Source organism: Melospiza melodia, chromosome Z (genome assembly GCF_035770615.1).
Source record: "Melospiza melodia melodia isolate bMelMel2 chromosome Z, bMelMel2.pri, whole genome shotgun sequence".
Taxonomy (NCBI): Eukaryota; Metazoa; Chordata; class Aves; order Passeriformes; family Passerellidae; genus Melospiza; species Melospiza melodia.
Window position 1 is genome coordinate 17738866 of NC_086226.1, and position 16883 is coordinate 17755748.

Below are 16883 nucleotides of genomic sequence, written 5' to 3' on the forward strand. Positions count from 1 at the left end.
TAAGTGACCAGAAATCAATTGAGTAGGTCCAGAAGAACAAGTGGCTAATAATTGTAAAGTATTTTATGTGGCCTCCATGTGTCTGGCATTAAATGGTGCTCCATGTTGATCTGTCAGTAAAGTAAGATTGTGTATGGGAGTGATATTTACATGTGTTCTTTAGTGAAAGCTGGATCTAATAAATTACTGCTGTTTGAAGGTAAATTAGCTCAACAAAAAGTCTCTAACTATGTTTAGTTTTGGGAAAAGACTAAAAATTATTTTTTTATGATCTTGGTAGATATTTTTTGCTGTTTTTTAAAATTAACTTATTTGCAGAAATGGTAACTAGCTGTATCTTCTAGTACATATGACCACTAAGTGCTGTTAATTCCTACATACTACAGTATAAACTTTGGCACTTATATTATAAGTGATATAAGTGCTAAAACCTACTAAACTAAACCTATTAGTCTGAAAAGCAAAATTCACTTTTTTTTTTTCCCCAAGTGTAGTGTCATAAATATTCACTTTGTGGGTAGAAGTCAATTACATATTGCCAGGTACTATCTGAGATTCAGTGTTAGCTGACTTTTTACCTAATCTGTTTCACCTTTTAAGGTGTCAGTACTGCTATTTCAGAAGCAGCAGCATGATCTTACTGTAGCCCCAGTGTTTTCAATAGAACATACTCTTTATCATATTTTCTATTTTTGCACAGTGTGAGAGAAAGTGAGTACATTTCCTGTGCAAACCCTGAGGCGTGTGAGATGTTACTTTATTTTGGAGCAGGGGAATAAGGTCTTCAGTGTGATAGCAAATACTGAAGAGAGACATGACTATTCTTTCATTTGCAAATTTATTTTGTTTAAGTGGCCTCATTGACTTCATTGAAAAAACGTTTTGTAGGGCTTACATTAAAAAAGTCTGAAGATGCATGCAGAATTAATTTTTCCTACTATAAGGGTAGTTAAGAATACGTACCCATATATATGAGAAAAAACTACCAAAACTAATCCAAATAGCCAATTCCTTCTTTCTCAACATGGGGATCATAACCTGAACTGTGTTTCTTCTCTGTTGCAGTGTTCCTAGCAGCTGGACAGTTTTAGGCTGTGGGAGTGGAGGGGTGTGGAGTATAGTAGGAGGGGGAGATATGCCTGTTTTGTTCTTTCTGTTCTGTGTATTCATATAGTAGAAGGAGAAAAAGTAGGTTTGAGAACATGAGGATTTGTTTTGCCCTCATGGTTTTTACATCAGGACAGTTCTTTTGTCTTGAGATAGGGTTGCTAAACCACGTGTAAAAACTTTAGTTTGTATTGAACAAAAAGTGCTGCTTTATTCTCTTTAAAGACAAAATGTGCTATTAGATTGCAATTTGCTGAATATCAAGGCTAATTGTTGGTCTCTTCCTACCGCAAAGTAGCTAAGCATTGACCCTGGTACAGAGGACTATTAATGAGGCTATTATTTAGAACCAAATGGGATTTGTATATTTTAATAGAGCTGTCCTGTTAAATTTGTAACAGACAAATTTACAGTACTGGTTCCTATATGTAGCTTATCAAGTATGTATGTTGAGGTGGCTGATTTGGAACTCTTCAGGATTTATTTTTTTTTCTTATTATGTAGGAACTTTTTGTTGCTTCAGGCATATCAGATATGAGAAATTACTCACTCCCTTCCTTCTTGCCACCCCCAATTGCTCATTTATGGACTTTCTTCCTTTCCTATAATTTTTGTAAACAACTGATGTTTCAAAGCTTTAGCACACCTTTTACCCCTTTTCTTAATTTTAAATGTCCCTTGGATTGCTGTTCTAAAATTTGGTATGTTTATGTGTTTCAAAGTTATGTTGCATATTTTGCTTTATTTTTATTTAGTCCTGGGCACACATGCATTGAAATGGTTGTTTAATGGTGAATGTTTTTATATAAATTTGGTAGATAACTTTGTAACTAACAGTTTTCTTTCAAAGAATTATATTGATGCATTAAAATGTGTGTTGTCTGGAATTGCAGGTTGATGCAATTGAGACTGAACCAAAGAGCTTTATCTTTATGAGTGAAGATGCATTACTAAATCCTGACAAGCTGTTGGTCCTAATTCATGGTAATGGCGTTGTCAGAGCTGGTCAGTGGGCTAGGAGACTTATAATTAATGAAGATCTGGACAGTGGGACACAGATACCATACATAAAGAGAGCTATTGAGGTAAGTGAAAGTTCAAGATGCAAAATGTGTGCTGTGGATGTGCACGTGTGTGCCTGTGCATTAAGAACTGTGAACCTGTGGTGTTTTAATTTTTTAATCAGTATTCTATATGTTACTGTGTGATCATTGTATTTGTGATGGGAATACCTTTTTTGTTTTGTTGGAACTTTCTTCTGGTGGAACCAAGTTCCTGTCTTGCAGCAAAATAAAATTTAGTTGTGTGTCGTTGCTGTGTTGGGCATGCCATGTAGTTTAATATGGCAGATACTATGACAAGAGTCCTTAGTAGGTGATGCAATGCAGCAGGAGACCCTACAGAAATTTGTTACAATTTAGATTGTTTTCTTTTATATTTAATTTAATTTGTACATATTATTGCTCAATGACTGCTGTAATCTAATGGTAACATGAGCTTTCATGATAACACGCAGTGTTTTTACTGGGCTTGTACTGAATTTATTGAAGATACTGTCTTTTTCAGAGTTGCACTAAATACTAGCTCATTCTGGTATTTACTTATCAATATTTGACAATTGAAGACATTCACATATTGTTGACACTATTTTGTTAAATCTATTTGAGAGACAGTGGACAGTTTGTGTTATGTTTTTGTCATTGGAACATTGCAGGAGTAATTAATCATATGTGCCCTACTGCCTAAAGGAAACTTACTTAGTAGTAAACATTAGAAGAGCTTTTTTAGGACTCATTGTTTGTATTATATTTGCCAAGTTAAGCTAATATTCTTCTCTAAATATCAGTGTTGTCATTGTTACTGTTACATATTTTGCTAAGTGATTAATTTTTGTGGTTGATGGATAATTTTTGCAGCTGTCTTTAAAGTATCCAGGATTAAAAATGGTGCTTTTTTTTCAATAAAACAAAGAAAGACAACATATAAAAACATTAGGCCATTAAGTTATTTTTTGTTTGTTTTACTCACTATCAAAGCACCAGACTATACTTCATGAGGAAAAAGAAACCTAGCCCTGTGAAAGTGAGGCTTATCTTTTCCTAATATTAAGTTTTTCATTAATTTAAATCAAGATTCAGATAGAGACAGAGCAAAAGGTACCTCAGGATTATTGAGTGCAGTACAGTAGGTCCAGTATGGTAGGTCCAGTATGGGACATCTAGTGCTGGTTCCAAAACATTTCCCAAGAAACCCAAATAGCTGTAGCTACTTCAGTTTTTGTACAGTGCTTACATGTTTGTGTTTTTGTTCATTCTTAGAGGTGCTGCTGTCTTGGGCAAAATGAGAGACTGAGTATTTCAAACTGGGATACTAACACTTATTTAACAGATCATTTTAAAGCATCATTTCTAGTTGAGGAGATTTTTTTTCTCTTTTGTTATTTTTATTTATTTTGTGCAGTGATGTGTGCCAGTATGACAGAGATCAAACCTCTGTTTTCTCAAATGGCTGTTATACTTAAAACCAGACTATTTATCTCCACATTTTGAATGCTTCTTAAAAAAACAATACAAGATAAGTCCCAGTTGTTGGGTGAGAAAATGTTTTTACAAAAATGTAATAATTGAATAACAATGGTACGTCAGACTTTGTGCTCTTATCTTTGAGTTTTTCCTTAATATGTTTTTTAAATTTGTAGTTCTCTTTATTTCAGTAATTCCAGTTACTGTAAAACTTACTGTCCCTTTTTGTGCACCTTAAAATTCTGATAAGTGTACTACACGTTTAGGACACCTACTATTTCCAGTGACTTTTTTGCATGCAAAATGAAGAATAGATTGTATTCAGTTGTGTTAAGTCAAATTCAGTTATGTCATTAAATGCATTGCTATAGTTTTGTATACTGTAATCCCTGTACCAGGAATTGGTTGTGTGTCTGGTTAGATAAGGCAATATTTTATGGAAGTTGGACCCCACTGAAAGCATTTAGAATCATTTGGTTTTGACTAAAAAGTGAGTACATATATAGATACAAGCTGGGGTATCTGTGTCAGCTTCAGACACAGATCCTATAAATTAAATTTCTAAATGCAGAAAATTATGGTAGAGTGTAAGGACTCCATATGATAAAAATAATGGTAAAAATTGCATCCATTTCTGGTATTCAGTCCTCTAGTTGATTTAGTCATGTCACTTACAAAATGCAAATAACTAGCCTAGATGGTAAATAGCCTGAATGAAAAGTGTGCTAATCCCTCATGCAACATTATTGAAGCAGGGAATTATTTTCATAGATCTTTCTGTGTTTCTTCTAAGGAGACGTTTCATTCTTGAATGAAGCCAGCAGACCTTACCAAAGCATCAGTGCTGGTGACAAGAGAGCATGGATTTTTTTTTTCTAATAGACTTATGTGAATTTGAAGTGGATAATGATATGTAGGATTTGAAAATTCCCATGATCTAATGTGACTTAGCAACACATGCAGGCATTGCAGCCAGCTTAAAACATTTGCTGAAGATAAGGTTCTAATTAAAAAAATTAAAATTGAGAATTACAGAAGTAGCGCTTGAATGTCCTATGTGGAGGAGCTAATTCAGAAATACCTGCTTTTCAAAAACAAAAAATGCACACAAGCAAAAAACTACCCTCTAAGTAGGCCAAATCCCACAACTTTTCTGCTTTTTTCTTTGCTTCTCTGTTCAATTCTTAGAAAAACTGAAAACAGGGATGTAGCAGCTGGCGTTATCAGTGAGCAGTGGATTGAGCAGGATGAACTGATACTTCTAAACAGGAAGTTAAGGGAAGAGTAGAAACTATTTCTCTCTGATGCAACACTTTTGAGGAAAAAAGAATTAAGAAACCCCACTTCCGAAGCATGTGTGGAGCAAGGGAGCAATGTATGGACTTAAAATTTTGTATTTTAAAATTCTGGTATTTTGGAATTCCTGCAAGTTACAGAGAAAAGATTCGAAGAGAAAAATCTTGGTGGGAATTCAAGTAGCTAGAAATATGTTTTTCTTTGCATCTGTGCAATTCCTGTAGGTAATGCTTCTTGTTCCATGTTTTATATCTAGCCCTATTGTGTAGATTCAATCTTTTGTGTTACAGGTATTGTGACTAGTTGACAAGGGTTTATGTGAAGAGATAGCATTATTGTGTTAATTTGAAAATTCAAACTTGATAGTGTAAAAGAAATGTTGAAATATGAATGAATATGAAGAGAACAAATAAGCTACTAGATAGAGAACAGACTGTAGAAAAAGAAGGAGGGAGAAAACTGTACATAATGTGGAAAACACATGTAAATACATTAAAATGTGGTAGGACAAAATCTGTTTTAGAAAAACAAGAATGAAGAAGAAAAATATGCTAGTAAGGCAGTGAGAATGTAACAAAAGCTAAATTAAAACAAATACTAACTAAAAAGATATTTAAAACAAAAGAGACTGTCAATGTCCTGTAAATACAGTACAAAAATACTGCATAGATTTGCTATTTTGTTAAAGTAGAAATTTTCTACTGAAACTTTCTCTCAAAAAACTGATTTTTGACAGAAGCCATTGTCTGATGCATGAGAGGCTGAAGTTCAAGTCCCTCCTCCCTGGGAATGAGCGGACTATTCAATTTATAATGAGAATTCTGGAATTCTGCTCTGAAGATATTCCACTTTTTATAAAAAAATAATTGTAAATTGTATAAATAAATAAATGTAAATTAAAAGAATAATTTTAATCTGCCTGTAATATATTTGGCCTAAATGGCTAATCCAGGTTTGTACAGTGAGAGTCTTCTCAGATCAGTTATTGTTTAACCATGCATACAATAACTGAAGTAGTGTCAGGAAAAGGTGATGAAAGAGGCAAATTCTTCAATTTAATGATGAGGTCATATACTTGGGATGTCAAGAATGAAACATTTTATGGTTCTGGTTTAATAATGGCTGTTGAGGTGCTCCCTTGTTCGCTTTGTTAGAGAAGGAGAAGCTGAAGTTGTTGTACTTAGAGAGGAGATTGTTCACTGGAGAAGCAGAAGCTCAGCTTGCCTTGGTTGGACATAGTGAAGAGTTTGGGAGTACTACTGTCTTTGATAGCTCTCCTCTAGGGAATAAAGAGGATATCAGCTTACTGCATAAGTACAGAGAAACACTGGGTGTTTTTTGAGTCTTTGAAAATTCAGTACCTTTGTTACCAGTGATAGCTGTGGTCTCAGAGATGCGTTCAACCACAGCAACTGTCACTTATTTATTAAAGAAAAATTAAAAGCGATCGAAGAATTGTTGCCTTATATAAAATTCAGTTATTAAGCTATCTTAGATACTTTTATTATTGTTTAAAGGAAAATTGATACTTGACATATAGCTGGAAAATAGGTTCTTCAAAGAACCTGGACGAGTTTTTCAGAAGAAATAGAGCAGCACCTAAAAATCTAACTTTATATTAACAAGCAAAAAGCCAAATCTTTGCATCAGATGGGTGTTAGCTGTGGAAATGTTTCCTTAGTAACTGGTAAAACATGGTTTTCAGCTTCAGTTGTCTGTTGTGTTTATCTTGCTCTTCATTTTTTTACAATTTCTGTTCTCTTTGGTCAAAATATTGTCATTCATTTGTACAAAACTGTCAGATTGGCAATATTTAGTAAGAATTGGTGAGGGTTATTACTTTTGTCAGCATGCAGTAATATGTCATTAGTTTTGTAAGGCAGTTGAATGGAACAACAATATCGTTCAGCGTAACAGCAGTAAATTTTCCCACTATGAATTTTATGTGATTTAGTAGTCTTCTGTTTTCTCTTTCCACTTCATAAAAATCAGTCAGTTTCAATAGTGGATATTTATGTATTGTTGGCCAGAAATTATGTTAAGTTTAAATTACACTACCAAAAATTATCACTGAAAAACTTTTCAGTCTGACTTCTAAGTATAGAATATCTTGTTAGACAAACATACTTTTTGGTTTGGTTTTACACTTTATATAAGCTTAGCATAGTATCAATAATAAGGGCAAGTGACACTTTCTGGGAAAAAAAAACCAACTGATATTTCTCTGCAATTAGTTCTGCCACAGAATACTAATATTCTGTGCCTTTTATGTCTTCTATGTGTATTGTTGCAGAAGGATGTTAAAATACCTAGTTTATTTATTAATGGTCAGTTACAGTGCCAGAGCAATCATAATCTTTTTTGGGTTTTCTAATATATTACTGAACCATCGACTTTCACTAAAATGGACAGTATTTGCTATACTGTTTTATTTCAAATACTACTTTTCTGACTGTGATATACTTGACTTATTCATTCTGTTAGACCACAGAACTAATATTGCTTGTCAAGTCCTGTTTAGCAGAGAAAACCTGTGTTTAAAACTCCTGCTTTTGTGGTAATTATACTAAGAAAACTTAAAAGCTTTTGGATGATCTTTTGAGATCTTTCTAAAAACATAAACACAAATCACAATGTATTATTGTGATCACAATGTAAATAATGAGTTGCATTTAATTGGTTTTAAATCCACCATATCCTGGAAATAAAATTTGAAAAGCACTATATTTAATTACTTCAAAAACATTTTTTGTAGGGTTAATAATCTCTCAAATTCTAGTCACCAAACAGAGAAGAGGGAAAATTTGCACAGTTGAAAACAATATAATTTGATCACAAAATACATAATAATACATGATAAGCTGTATAGGAGTTAAAATATTAAGTCAAAAATTCAAGAAAAGGTTAAAAGCTTAGACTAATACTGAGCTGACAGGGTATATAAACCCACACCAACCCCCATGCCAACAGAGGAAAACAATGACATGACAGCTCTACTGTTTGGAGAGGGGTTGCTAACGACAGCTTATTCCTTTATGATTTCAACTCTTGACAGAAGACAGGTCTGCTTGTTGCATCATGGCAGATGTATCATTACCTTCTGGCCCTGTCATGACTGAACTGGAAAAAAACCCCACACTTGAAATTCTAAAAGTCTCTTTGGAGTTTATGCATCCTTTCACAGATACATTTGCCATTGTTTTATTAATTGTGTATATTACATTCTTACAGTTTTCCGGGCTACATAATTTGATAATGTAGAGATATTTAGAGATAGATTTATATGCTTTTATTCTGCTGGTTGTTGTGTTTTAGACTCTAGTAGCACTTTGCATTATTTTACTTTTACTTTGTCACTGACCTAAGAAAATCACTGTTCAAGATAAGAATTGGATTAATGTGGCTTGAAATTATTTTTTTCTCCAGTAAAACTATTTCAGCCATTTTTTAATTGGATAAGTATTATGTTAAGGACACACAGTGAAAATTTAAAATAGTTACCATCATTTTAAGAAAAAAGTTGAATATGAGTTGAAATTGCCTTTTTTATCATATGCATATTAGGATTCTTCCTTTCCACACCATGACCCTTCCCCCCCATTCAACTTGTTGGATACCCAACAGTGACTCTGGGGACTTGAAAAAGAGTAAGAAGGGGTGTGGATTTTTGAAAGTATGTCAAAAGCCTTGGGGTTTGGGTATGATCAGAATTTCAATAGAGGTTGAGATGAGTTTAAATGCATAGAAGGGGAACATAAAAATCTTGTTTAATTTCTGTCATGTTGTTCTTTTTTTAGTCACTCTGATGTCTTTTTCAAATCTGCTTTTCTCTCAAGCTTTGTGGTACTATATTCAAGATCTGGGCCTTTTCCTCTTTGTATTTCGTTTTAACTGCTGATCCCTTTTCTGTGGTGCTTCTGCCTTTAATATCAGCTGAAGCGGTCTGAATTGCTGAATCAAAGCCATTTTGGGAGAGAGACAGTGTTTAAGATTGTGCAGGGTGAGATTCTCTGGGTAGAAGGTAACACTTCCTGCAGTTATAATCAATGCACTTGACACTTTCAAAGGCAGGAGAAGCCATGACTTGCTCAGGGGTTAAACTTTTTAAATAACTTCCCTTGGGAAAAATGCCATCAATAAAATGGAATAATTAGTTGAAGATTCTTGAGTAGCCTAGGTTTGAAAAGAAAAGATTAGAGATAGGTCAGGTTTGCACTTCTACTGTATTTTCCTTCCTGTTTGTTTTTCAAACGATGAGATTTTGTTTGAATGTATGCAGTGTTACAGAATCAATCTGCTTGAAAAGTAATGTGATCTACTTAGGACAGTGCATTAATTTTGTAGTCTTATTGTCTATGTAGTCTAATAACTGTAAGAATGGAGATTAAATTCCATATAAAAATACAACTTCAGATTTGCTAGCTTTCTCATTTCCTACACACACATTTATTCTGCAAGTAGTCATTTTAACTAACAAAACATTTTCAGCTTTGAGCCTTAATAAATAAGCTTAAATTGTAATATACATTCAGTAATTTTAGAATTTAGGTTAAATAGCATTATATGGACATTCTGTATATGTGATCATTAATTTCTAAAGAGATGAAGAGGTTTACACTGAAATTAAATTAATCTTGCTTTACAATTATTGTGTTTAATAATTTCAGATCTTAGGAGAGATTTTTTGAGTTTTTAATGATATTTTTTCATATAATCATTTTATTAAAGCAGCTATTTTGAAAGGCAAAGCCTCTCTAAAAGTGGTGCTTTCATACATAGTGAAGTATATACCTATTGTAAAAAATATCAATGAATAATGCATGAATGGCTTTGGAATAAAAGGTTCTTGCTGTTCATTAATTATTTACTTATTTGAACTTTTTATTTTTCTAAGGGAAATAAAATCACAGACAGTACTCTGCCACAGTAACTAAACAAGACTTTAGCAAGTACATAAGCAATGTTTTGAGAAGTACAACATTGTATTTTCTAATAAGTTACATTGGAATGAGATATATACCACCGGGATAGATTTTTGGTAGAGATTATTCTGCATACAGATTTGTTACAAAACATTAGCAAGAAAGTATAGACTAGTCTCACATTCATCAAGATACAAGTATTTCTGTGTGGTTTTGGGGAAATGCCTGTGGCAAGGTGGCTGTGGAACTGTGACTTTCTAATTGCTCCGAAATTGCAGTGGGGCTTTTTCTGTTTCTTTACAGATTTTCCATTTATTGTTTCTTTTAAATTCCTTGTATGTGTGTAATTTCAAAGATTGATGGGTAAACACATACTGGTATGATTGTACTTGGAAATGCAAAAATTATTTGTGGTGGTGGTAATTGTGTAGTTGTAATCCAGTGTTGTTTTGATTTAGAGAATTTGGGTCTGTGCAAGTGTCATAGCTTCATGGTTATCTCTGAGTACAGTACATACAAGTAACATCTAGTTTTAGCTGATTTGCTGAAGCAGATGTGTCTCTCATTTCAATGTGGGATCATCCTGTAAAGCTGTGGTGGGGGCATTAGTGCCTTCACAGAGTGGTACGATTTATGTTGGAAACTTTGCTGGACTTTACTTTCATGTGTAATAAACTATGCAAATGTGCTTATCTGATCATGGAATAGAGATTTTCAAATGCCTTTCATATGTTTTTTTGGCAACATTTTCTGTTCAGGTGATCTTATCAATGATAGTGTAAATATTGATTTTTGAGAGTGTCAGCATGATAAACCAAATCGTAGAATCATCAAGATTGAGGAAGACTTCTGGAATTATTGAGTCCAACTGCTTACCCAGCATTGCCAAGTCTACCATATTGCTCTATGCCACATCTACACATCTTATAAATGCCTTCAGGAGTGATGATACCACTACTATGCTCTACAGCCTGTGCCAGGGGTTGACAAACCTTTCGGTGGACAAATTTTTTGCCATATCCAATCTCAACTGTTCCTGGCATACCTTGAGGCCATATCCTCACCTGGGAGAAGAGACCAACCCCCACTTGGCTACACCCTCCTTTCAGGAAATTGTACGAACTGACAAGGTCTCCCTGAGCCTCTTTTTCTTCTGGCTAAACACCCCAGCTCCCTCAGCTGCTCCTCAGACTTGTGCTTCAGATCCTTCTGTAGCTTGGTTGCCCTTGTCTGGACATGCTCCAGCGCATCAACTTCTTTGAAGCATTAATTTTAAGAGGCATTATCTTTACTTATTAAGATTCCTCTCCTATAATAATTAAGATTCCTCTCCTATAATAATTATTCATTGATCTAAGTTTTCATTGGTCTAATCTTAAGTGATTAGCTTCATTTTACGTTTTGAAAAAAGATCAGTAGCCAGCACTTTTGTTCTCATTCAGGAGAACGTTAGTTCAGGAATCAAAAATACAATCACAATTTTGAAATATTTTTTAAAGAAGTTAATTCACTATCATTTAACAATATTTAATACCTATTTAAAAATATTAAAATTGTCTTTTGACTTTCTATATGTACACATGGCTGAACTATCACCTAGAAAATCTTAATGTATTATAGCGTGTAAAAAGTATTCTTATACCTATTATATTCTTACATACTATGGAAAGAGTGTGTCAGTATAAGTATGGTTTGTGTATGTGTTTAAATATTACACTATATTGCCAATACTATCTTGAGTTTTCAAATGAATCAGTACTTAAAAGACTTAACAGTTCAATGGTGAGATAAACACTTCCTCATTCATATAATAAAATGCATATTTAAATGAAATTACCCCTTATTTACTGTGCATTGAGCTGGAAGATACTAACTTTAATGCATGGGAATTCAAATAAAAAATTTATATGCTTTCTGTTTAACTACTTTAATACTGTTCTAATAATGCACATTGCTGCTTCAGGTAATAAGAAAATAGATATGACAAAGACTTTGTTATGCAAATTAGCACAGGATTTTAACCTTTTGAAAATACAAAGATCTTTGGAATTATGTATGTCCCTTTTGATCAAAAACTTTTAAAAGTTTAATAATTCTGTTAAAACAAACTAAAACTATGGGTAATTGTCTTCTTTTCCGTAAAATGAACAAATTATAACATCAAAAACCTGAGAGTGAGGTATGTAGTAGGTCATTTACTGCTGCAGGCATTTTCTCTCCCTTCAGGATGTGCTTGTTTAGTTTCTCTCACTTTGTGCCTGTGGCACTCTATGGTGAAATTCAGACGTGTTCTTCCCCTTCAAGGAATCTCTAGGGTGATAGATAACTTATACAAAATTAATAAATAGTGTTGCCTTATTTTTACCCATCCCAGGCAATTTGTTTCCCTCTTGAGAAGAGTTGAGTTGCGCAAGACATGTTTATTAAAATAATGTGTGTTTTTGCATAGAGTTAAACAGAGAAATTAGACATAATAGGGTGAATGTCATTAAGAAAATGGAATTACTCAACTTTCAGTGATTCCTTTATGGAAAAAAATGGAATGGTGAAAATCCCTAATATGTTGGTTAACCTTTATAAACCTAGAATTTGTAAACATGTGAAGGTATAGGAAGTTTTTATATTTAGTTTTCTTTTTTAATTCTGAGCTTGTAAATTTAGTTTCCTTTCATCTCAGCAACATTCAAGGAGTAAACCTGTTTTGAGGCTATTCAGCTGGGTGATTATTTTTGGGAAAGACCAGCTGTACCATCTTGCGTATTCACAACCATTTGTTCTAGCATATTGCCGTGCTAATCCTCTTAGGAGAAGGAGAGATTGGCACAGATAGCTTAACCTTCTTTATTGTGTGCTACATTGCAGCCTCCTCTCTGCCACGACAAAGGCAGTGAGACTTCAGATTGCTTTGGAGGGTAGAACAGATAGTGAATCTTGAGTGTAAATATATGCTGGTATGTGAGGGAAGACAACTTGGGGCAACTTGGGGTTTTTTCCATTTTTTCTGTTTTTTTTTTTTCTTTTTGGTAGTTTATGATTTTCATTGTCCTTTTAGCTGTGAAAGACAGAGTTGCACTTAATAGTGTAATGGTCTTATACTGTTGCTTGCTTTTCAGTACTTAAAAAAATCCTAAGAAAATGTTACTTTATTAAATATTATCATTTATTGTAAAGTTTTCCTCCTAGGTGTTATCCACTGGCATTTTAAGCTTTCCTTAAGATTAGTTATACTTAGCTTGTAAGTAAATAGTCTTTTTTCTAAAAATTATTTGAAAAATATGGACAGAAAATATTCATGGTGCTTCAATGCACAGGTGATTGAGTTTCTGCTGACCCTCGGTAGCTGAGCCTGTGTTTTGAATCCCAACTCTTCCTCCAGTGCTGAGGGTAATGTGATTGAGTCCTCTGGAATGAGTTCCTGAATGCTGATAGCAGGAGGCTTTACCATGAAGTGCAACAGCTACTCATGTGGAATATGCATCTTCCACATCACGCATGGTTGAGATCAGATACAGGATTTTCAAGACTTGACAGCCCTGGTTATGAACAGTGATATTTATACTGAATTTAGGACTATCTGAGTGCTAATATTCAACTAATAGTTACCAGCTGGTGGTAAAAATAAGTGACTCTGAGATTCCATTTTAATGCTACAGTGTTGTTATTGTCAAATCCTGAAAACAGGTATTGCTGCAATTCATTAAAATAGCATTTATTTATTAATACTTCACAATGAATCAAACAACTGCTGTCTTTGATTATGCATTAGAAAAATGTAATCAATTTGATCTTTTCTGTTAATGTTGGCATTTTTCATTTTATCTGTTGTATTTATATTCACTATGTTAGTCCAGTGTTTCTTTTTTGCTGCATTTTGAAACCTTTCTTAAAATAACACAGTCCAGATATTTTTGAATCAGATTAACCCCCCATCCCATACTGTATGTCCACCTAATCTACATATATTGTTTTCTGAGATTTTCAGTACATTTCATGTATTTCTCTAAAAATGGTTTCATGCAGATATGAAAAATTTCAGGACAGGAGACTAGTGGAAGTACAGCTGACTGAGCTGTTCAAATACCTTCCGTCTTAGATAAGTAAGAAATGCTTCATTGTTTTTCTGGTGGAAATGAAGGTCTTTCTTCTAGCCTTATTTATAGAAAAATTTTTGGGGAAGGTTGTTTAGGATTTGACAAGGACTCCAATAGAAAATCATCTATATACCGAAGACAATCAAAATAAATATTTGCTACTTTGACTTCTTACCAGTTCCATGTTATTAGTATTTTGAAAATGTTACTCATTTCTCTCTCAAGTCCTTGTGTTCCTCTTGGAAAGATTATTTTGAAATGTAGTCAATACTATTTTTTACTTTACTTCCTAATGGTAGTGGTTTTATGGTGTGATCATTTTACATTTGCAGATAGGCAAGTACTTCTTCTGTAGCATTTTTTTCTCTAATTTACAGTTTTTCAATTTAAAAGCACTGCTTTCTCAAGTGCCTCTAGATGTATATATGTATGCAGGTTTATACATGTGTGTGTAAAGAAAGGTACAGTGCATCCTAATTGTCTAGTTAGTTGTAAATTTTCAGTTTTATAAATTATAATATTAGATGTGGAACATTCAGGAAAGATAATAGTTAATTTCTTATGTCTTTTGGATTTGGAAGCTGCATGTGTCTTCTGTGTTTTTGGAAATGCTGGTTGAATTTTACAGCAATGGAAAAGTACTGTTTCATGTTACTGTTTTCTTTGAGCCCAGTAATTTGTGATATATTATAAAGGAGGTGTATTTCTCAAAACCAATAAAGTTTCTAATGTCATACAGGTTAACTTACATTGTGATTTAGTTTGATACAGCTGTTGTATGTTGTGTTTCATCCTCTGGACGTCCTTATAAGTAACTTTTAAGTAGCGAAGTCATAGAACTTGTAGAAATAGACAATAATTTTGTAAAACCTATAGATTCTTAGGAATGACAGTTGACAGTCTTTTAAAAGGTTTATTGAACCTGAGCAAATATTTTTGCTGTGCTATGTCCTCAGTTACATGAAATCTGTCTATTCCTCCTATAGAACAGAGTACTGCATCAGTGTCAAAATTATGATATATTTATTGTGGTAAATATTTACTGATATTCAGGATCCATATCTGTTGAGATACTACTCAAAAGTCTGGAGTTTTTAATGCAGTATCACCATAGGAAAAAAAAAAAAAGAAAATTCAAAGAGAAGGCTGCAGTTACCAATTTTACAAATATCTTGGCAGTCATGAGACGTTTATGCTAATAGTGACCTTGAAATGTACTCCCTTTAGTTTTTTGATATGAAGCTGATGTTGAGGGACATCTGTATATGCTGGTTTTAGCAGTAGACCTGTTTTTAATCCTATTTTAATCAAACTTTTTGCTTGTAAATGTGTGCAGACTATCAGCCCTGGGGACTGGATCCCTGCAAACTGGTGCATGCACACAGGGGTGTTGAGAGCTCTTCTGGGGAAATGAAACTAGTAATGCATACTGCTCTTTTTGGTAGTATTAAAATCCAGTTCAGCAACAGATTAAGCAGGAAGTTTTTCTTGCCATTTCTGATTTTTTGAACTAGCAAGACAAGGGTTCAAGCCTTCTAGGATGGAATAAAAAGGAGAATCCACTAGATTGGCTGTCAGAAATTTGAGATGTAGAAAAGATAGTTATACGGCGGTTTACTTTAACTTTTTTTAAAGTTTTGGAATGGACTTTTTGCATATTTGTTTTTTCCTCGCTATGATGTCTTAAAATAATTTTGAAAGATTTAGGAATGGTGTGCCTCTAGGTATCATAAGTTCATGGAAGCTGATTACGGTTCTGTGACAGACTTCACATCAGTCCTCATGTACATTTTGTACATGCTCTGGGGTTGTTTGAAAATAGCTCCATCTTATATATGTCACATGTGTTTTGTTTTGAAAATTAGATTTAAAAGTAATGCCAGAGGTAATAGTCTAATGAATGTTCAGGTAGCAGAAAAAAGCACTAAGAATTATAATGAAGAATATGTAATCAGACCTTGCATCTGTTTCAGGATGTTCTGGCATACTATTTTGTGTGTAAGCCTTTACTGAAGTTTTTATGTAAATATGGTGTTTTTTCAGCTTCCTGACTTTTTTACTGTTTTTTACTCTTTTGTATAGAGTAAAAAATTATGAGTGTACTTTGAATGATACAGCCTACTTTTCTGTGGAGCAGGGAAGGTCATTAAATTTGTTTATTTCATTTTTTAATTAGTACAATGTTTATCCACAATCTCAGCTGCTAATTGAATAGTATTAATATTATTTATTTTAACTAGAATATTTTGTCTCAAGGATACTTCAGACTGCAGTACTATGGAGTATTCTTATGAAATGGATTATGAGATAGCAGTAGCTTTACAAACACTTCTCATTGTAGGCCTTTTCTCTGCCATTTTTTGAACTACATATAAATCTTTATTACTTGCAGTAGAACTTCCTAGTTACTTTTGTTTGGGAAGTATCTCAGTACTGCTTCTGATTAAAAATTGTGTATGTTTGTTTATAGATATTTGTGAATGTCTATAAAATCAGCATTTTGGACTGAGAATGAAGTTGGACCATCACTGCTTTTGCCGGAAAGTGACTGACCAGTTTTGGGGGTGTGGTCTCTTTTTGTGTAGGAGTCTCTTACTTTTGGTTCTGGGCATTCTAATAGTGGTTTAGTAATAAGTCCCCCAAGTTTCTGCCTTCCAATCCCTCTAGCCAGTTTCCTGACCTGTTTTGTATTGTAATATTTACATCCAAATGTACTAGCTTCCCTAGCCCTCTTCTTGTGAATTTGTATTTAATAGCTTCATTCTGCCTTGTATTCCTTTGTGCACAGGGGCACCCTGATTATGCAGCGGTATGACTTTCATATTTCTCATTTACTTGTCCAGACGTGAATGTAAGAAGTGGAAACCCTCATCTGCTTAGCAAGCACTTACTTCATTAAGTCTTTATACACTTCAGCTGCTAAAGGCTAAGACCTGTCTGCTGAG

General features: G+C 33.7%; 1 protein-coding gene across 6 annotated transcripts in view; it reads left to right on the plus strand.

Annotated features, from left to right (window-relative positions):
* The window catches only part of ARB2A (ARB2 cotranscriptional regulator A), a 261677-nt gene that overhangs the window by 62052 nt on the left and 182742 nt on the right, over positions 1–16883 (plus strand). For all 6 annotated transcript variants that reach the window (XM_063179805.1, XM_063179806.1, XM_063179808.1 and 3 more), the window contains one exon: positions 2001–2192. In XM_063179805.1, the coding sequence (XP_063035875.1) occupies positions 2001–2192 (192 nt within the window). The remainder of the gene's footprint in view (positions 1–2000; positions 2193–16883) is intronic.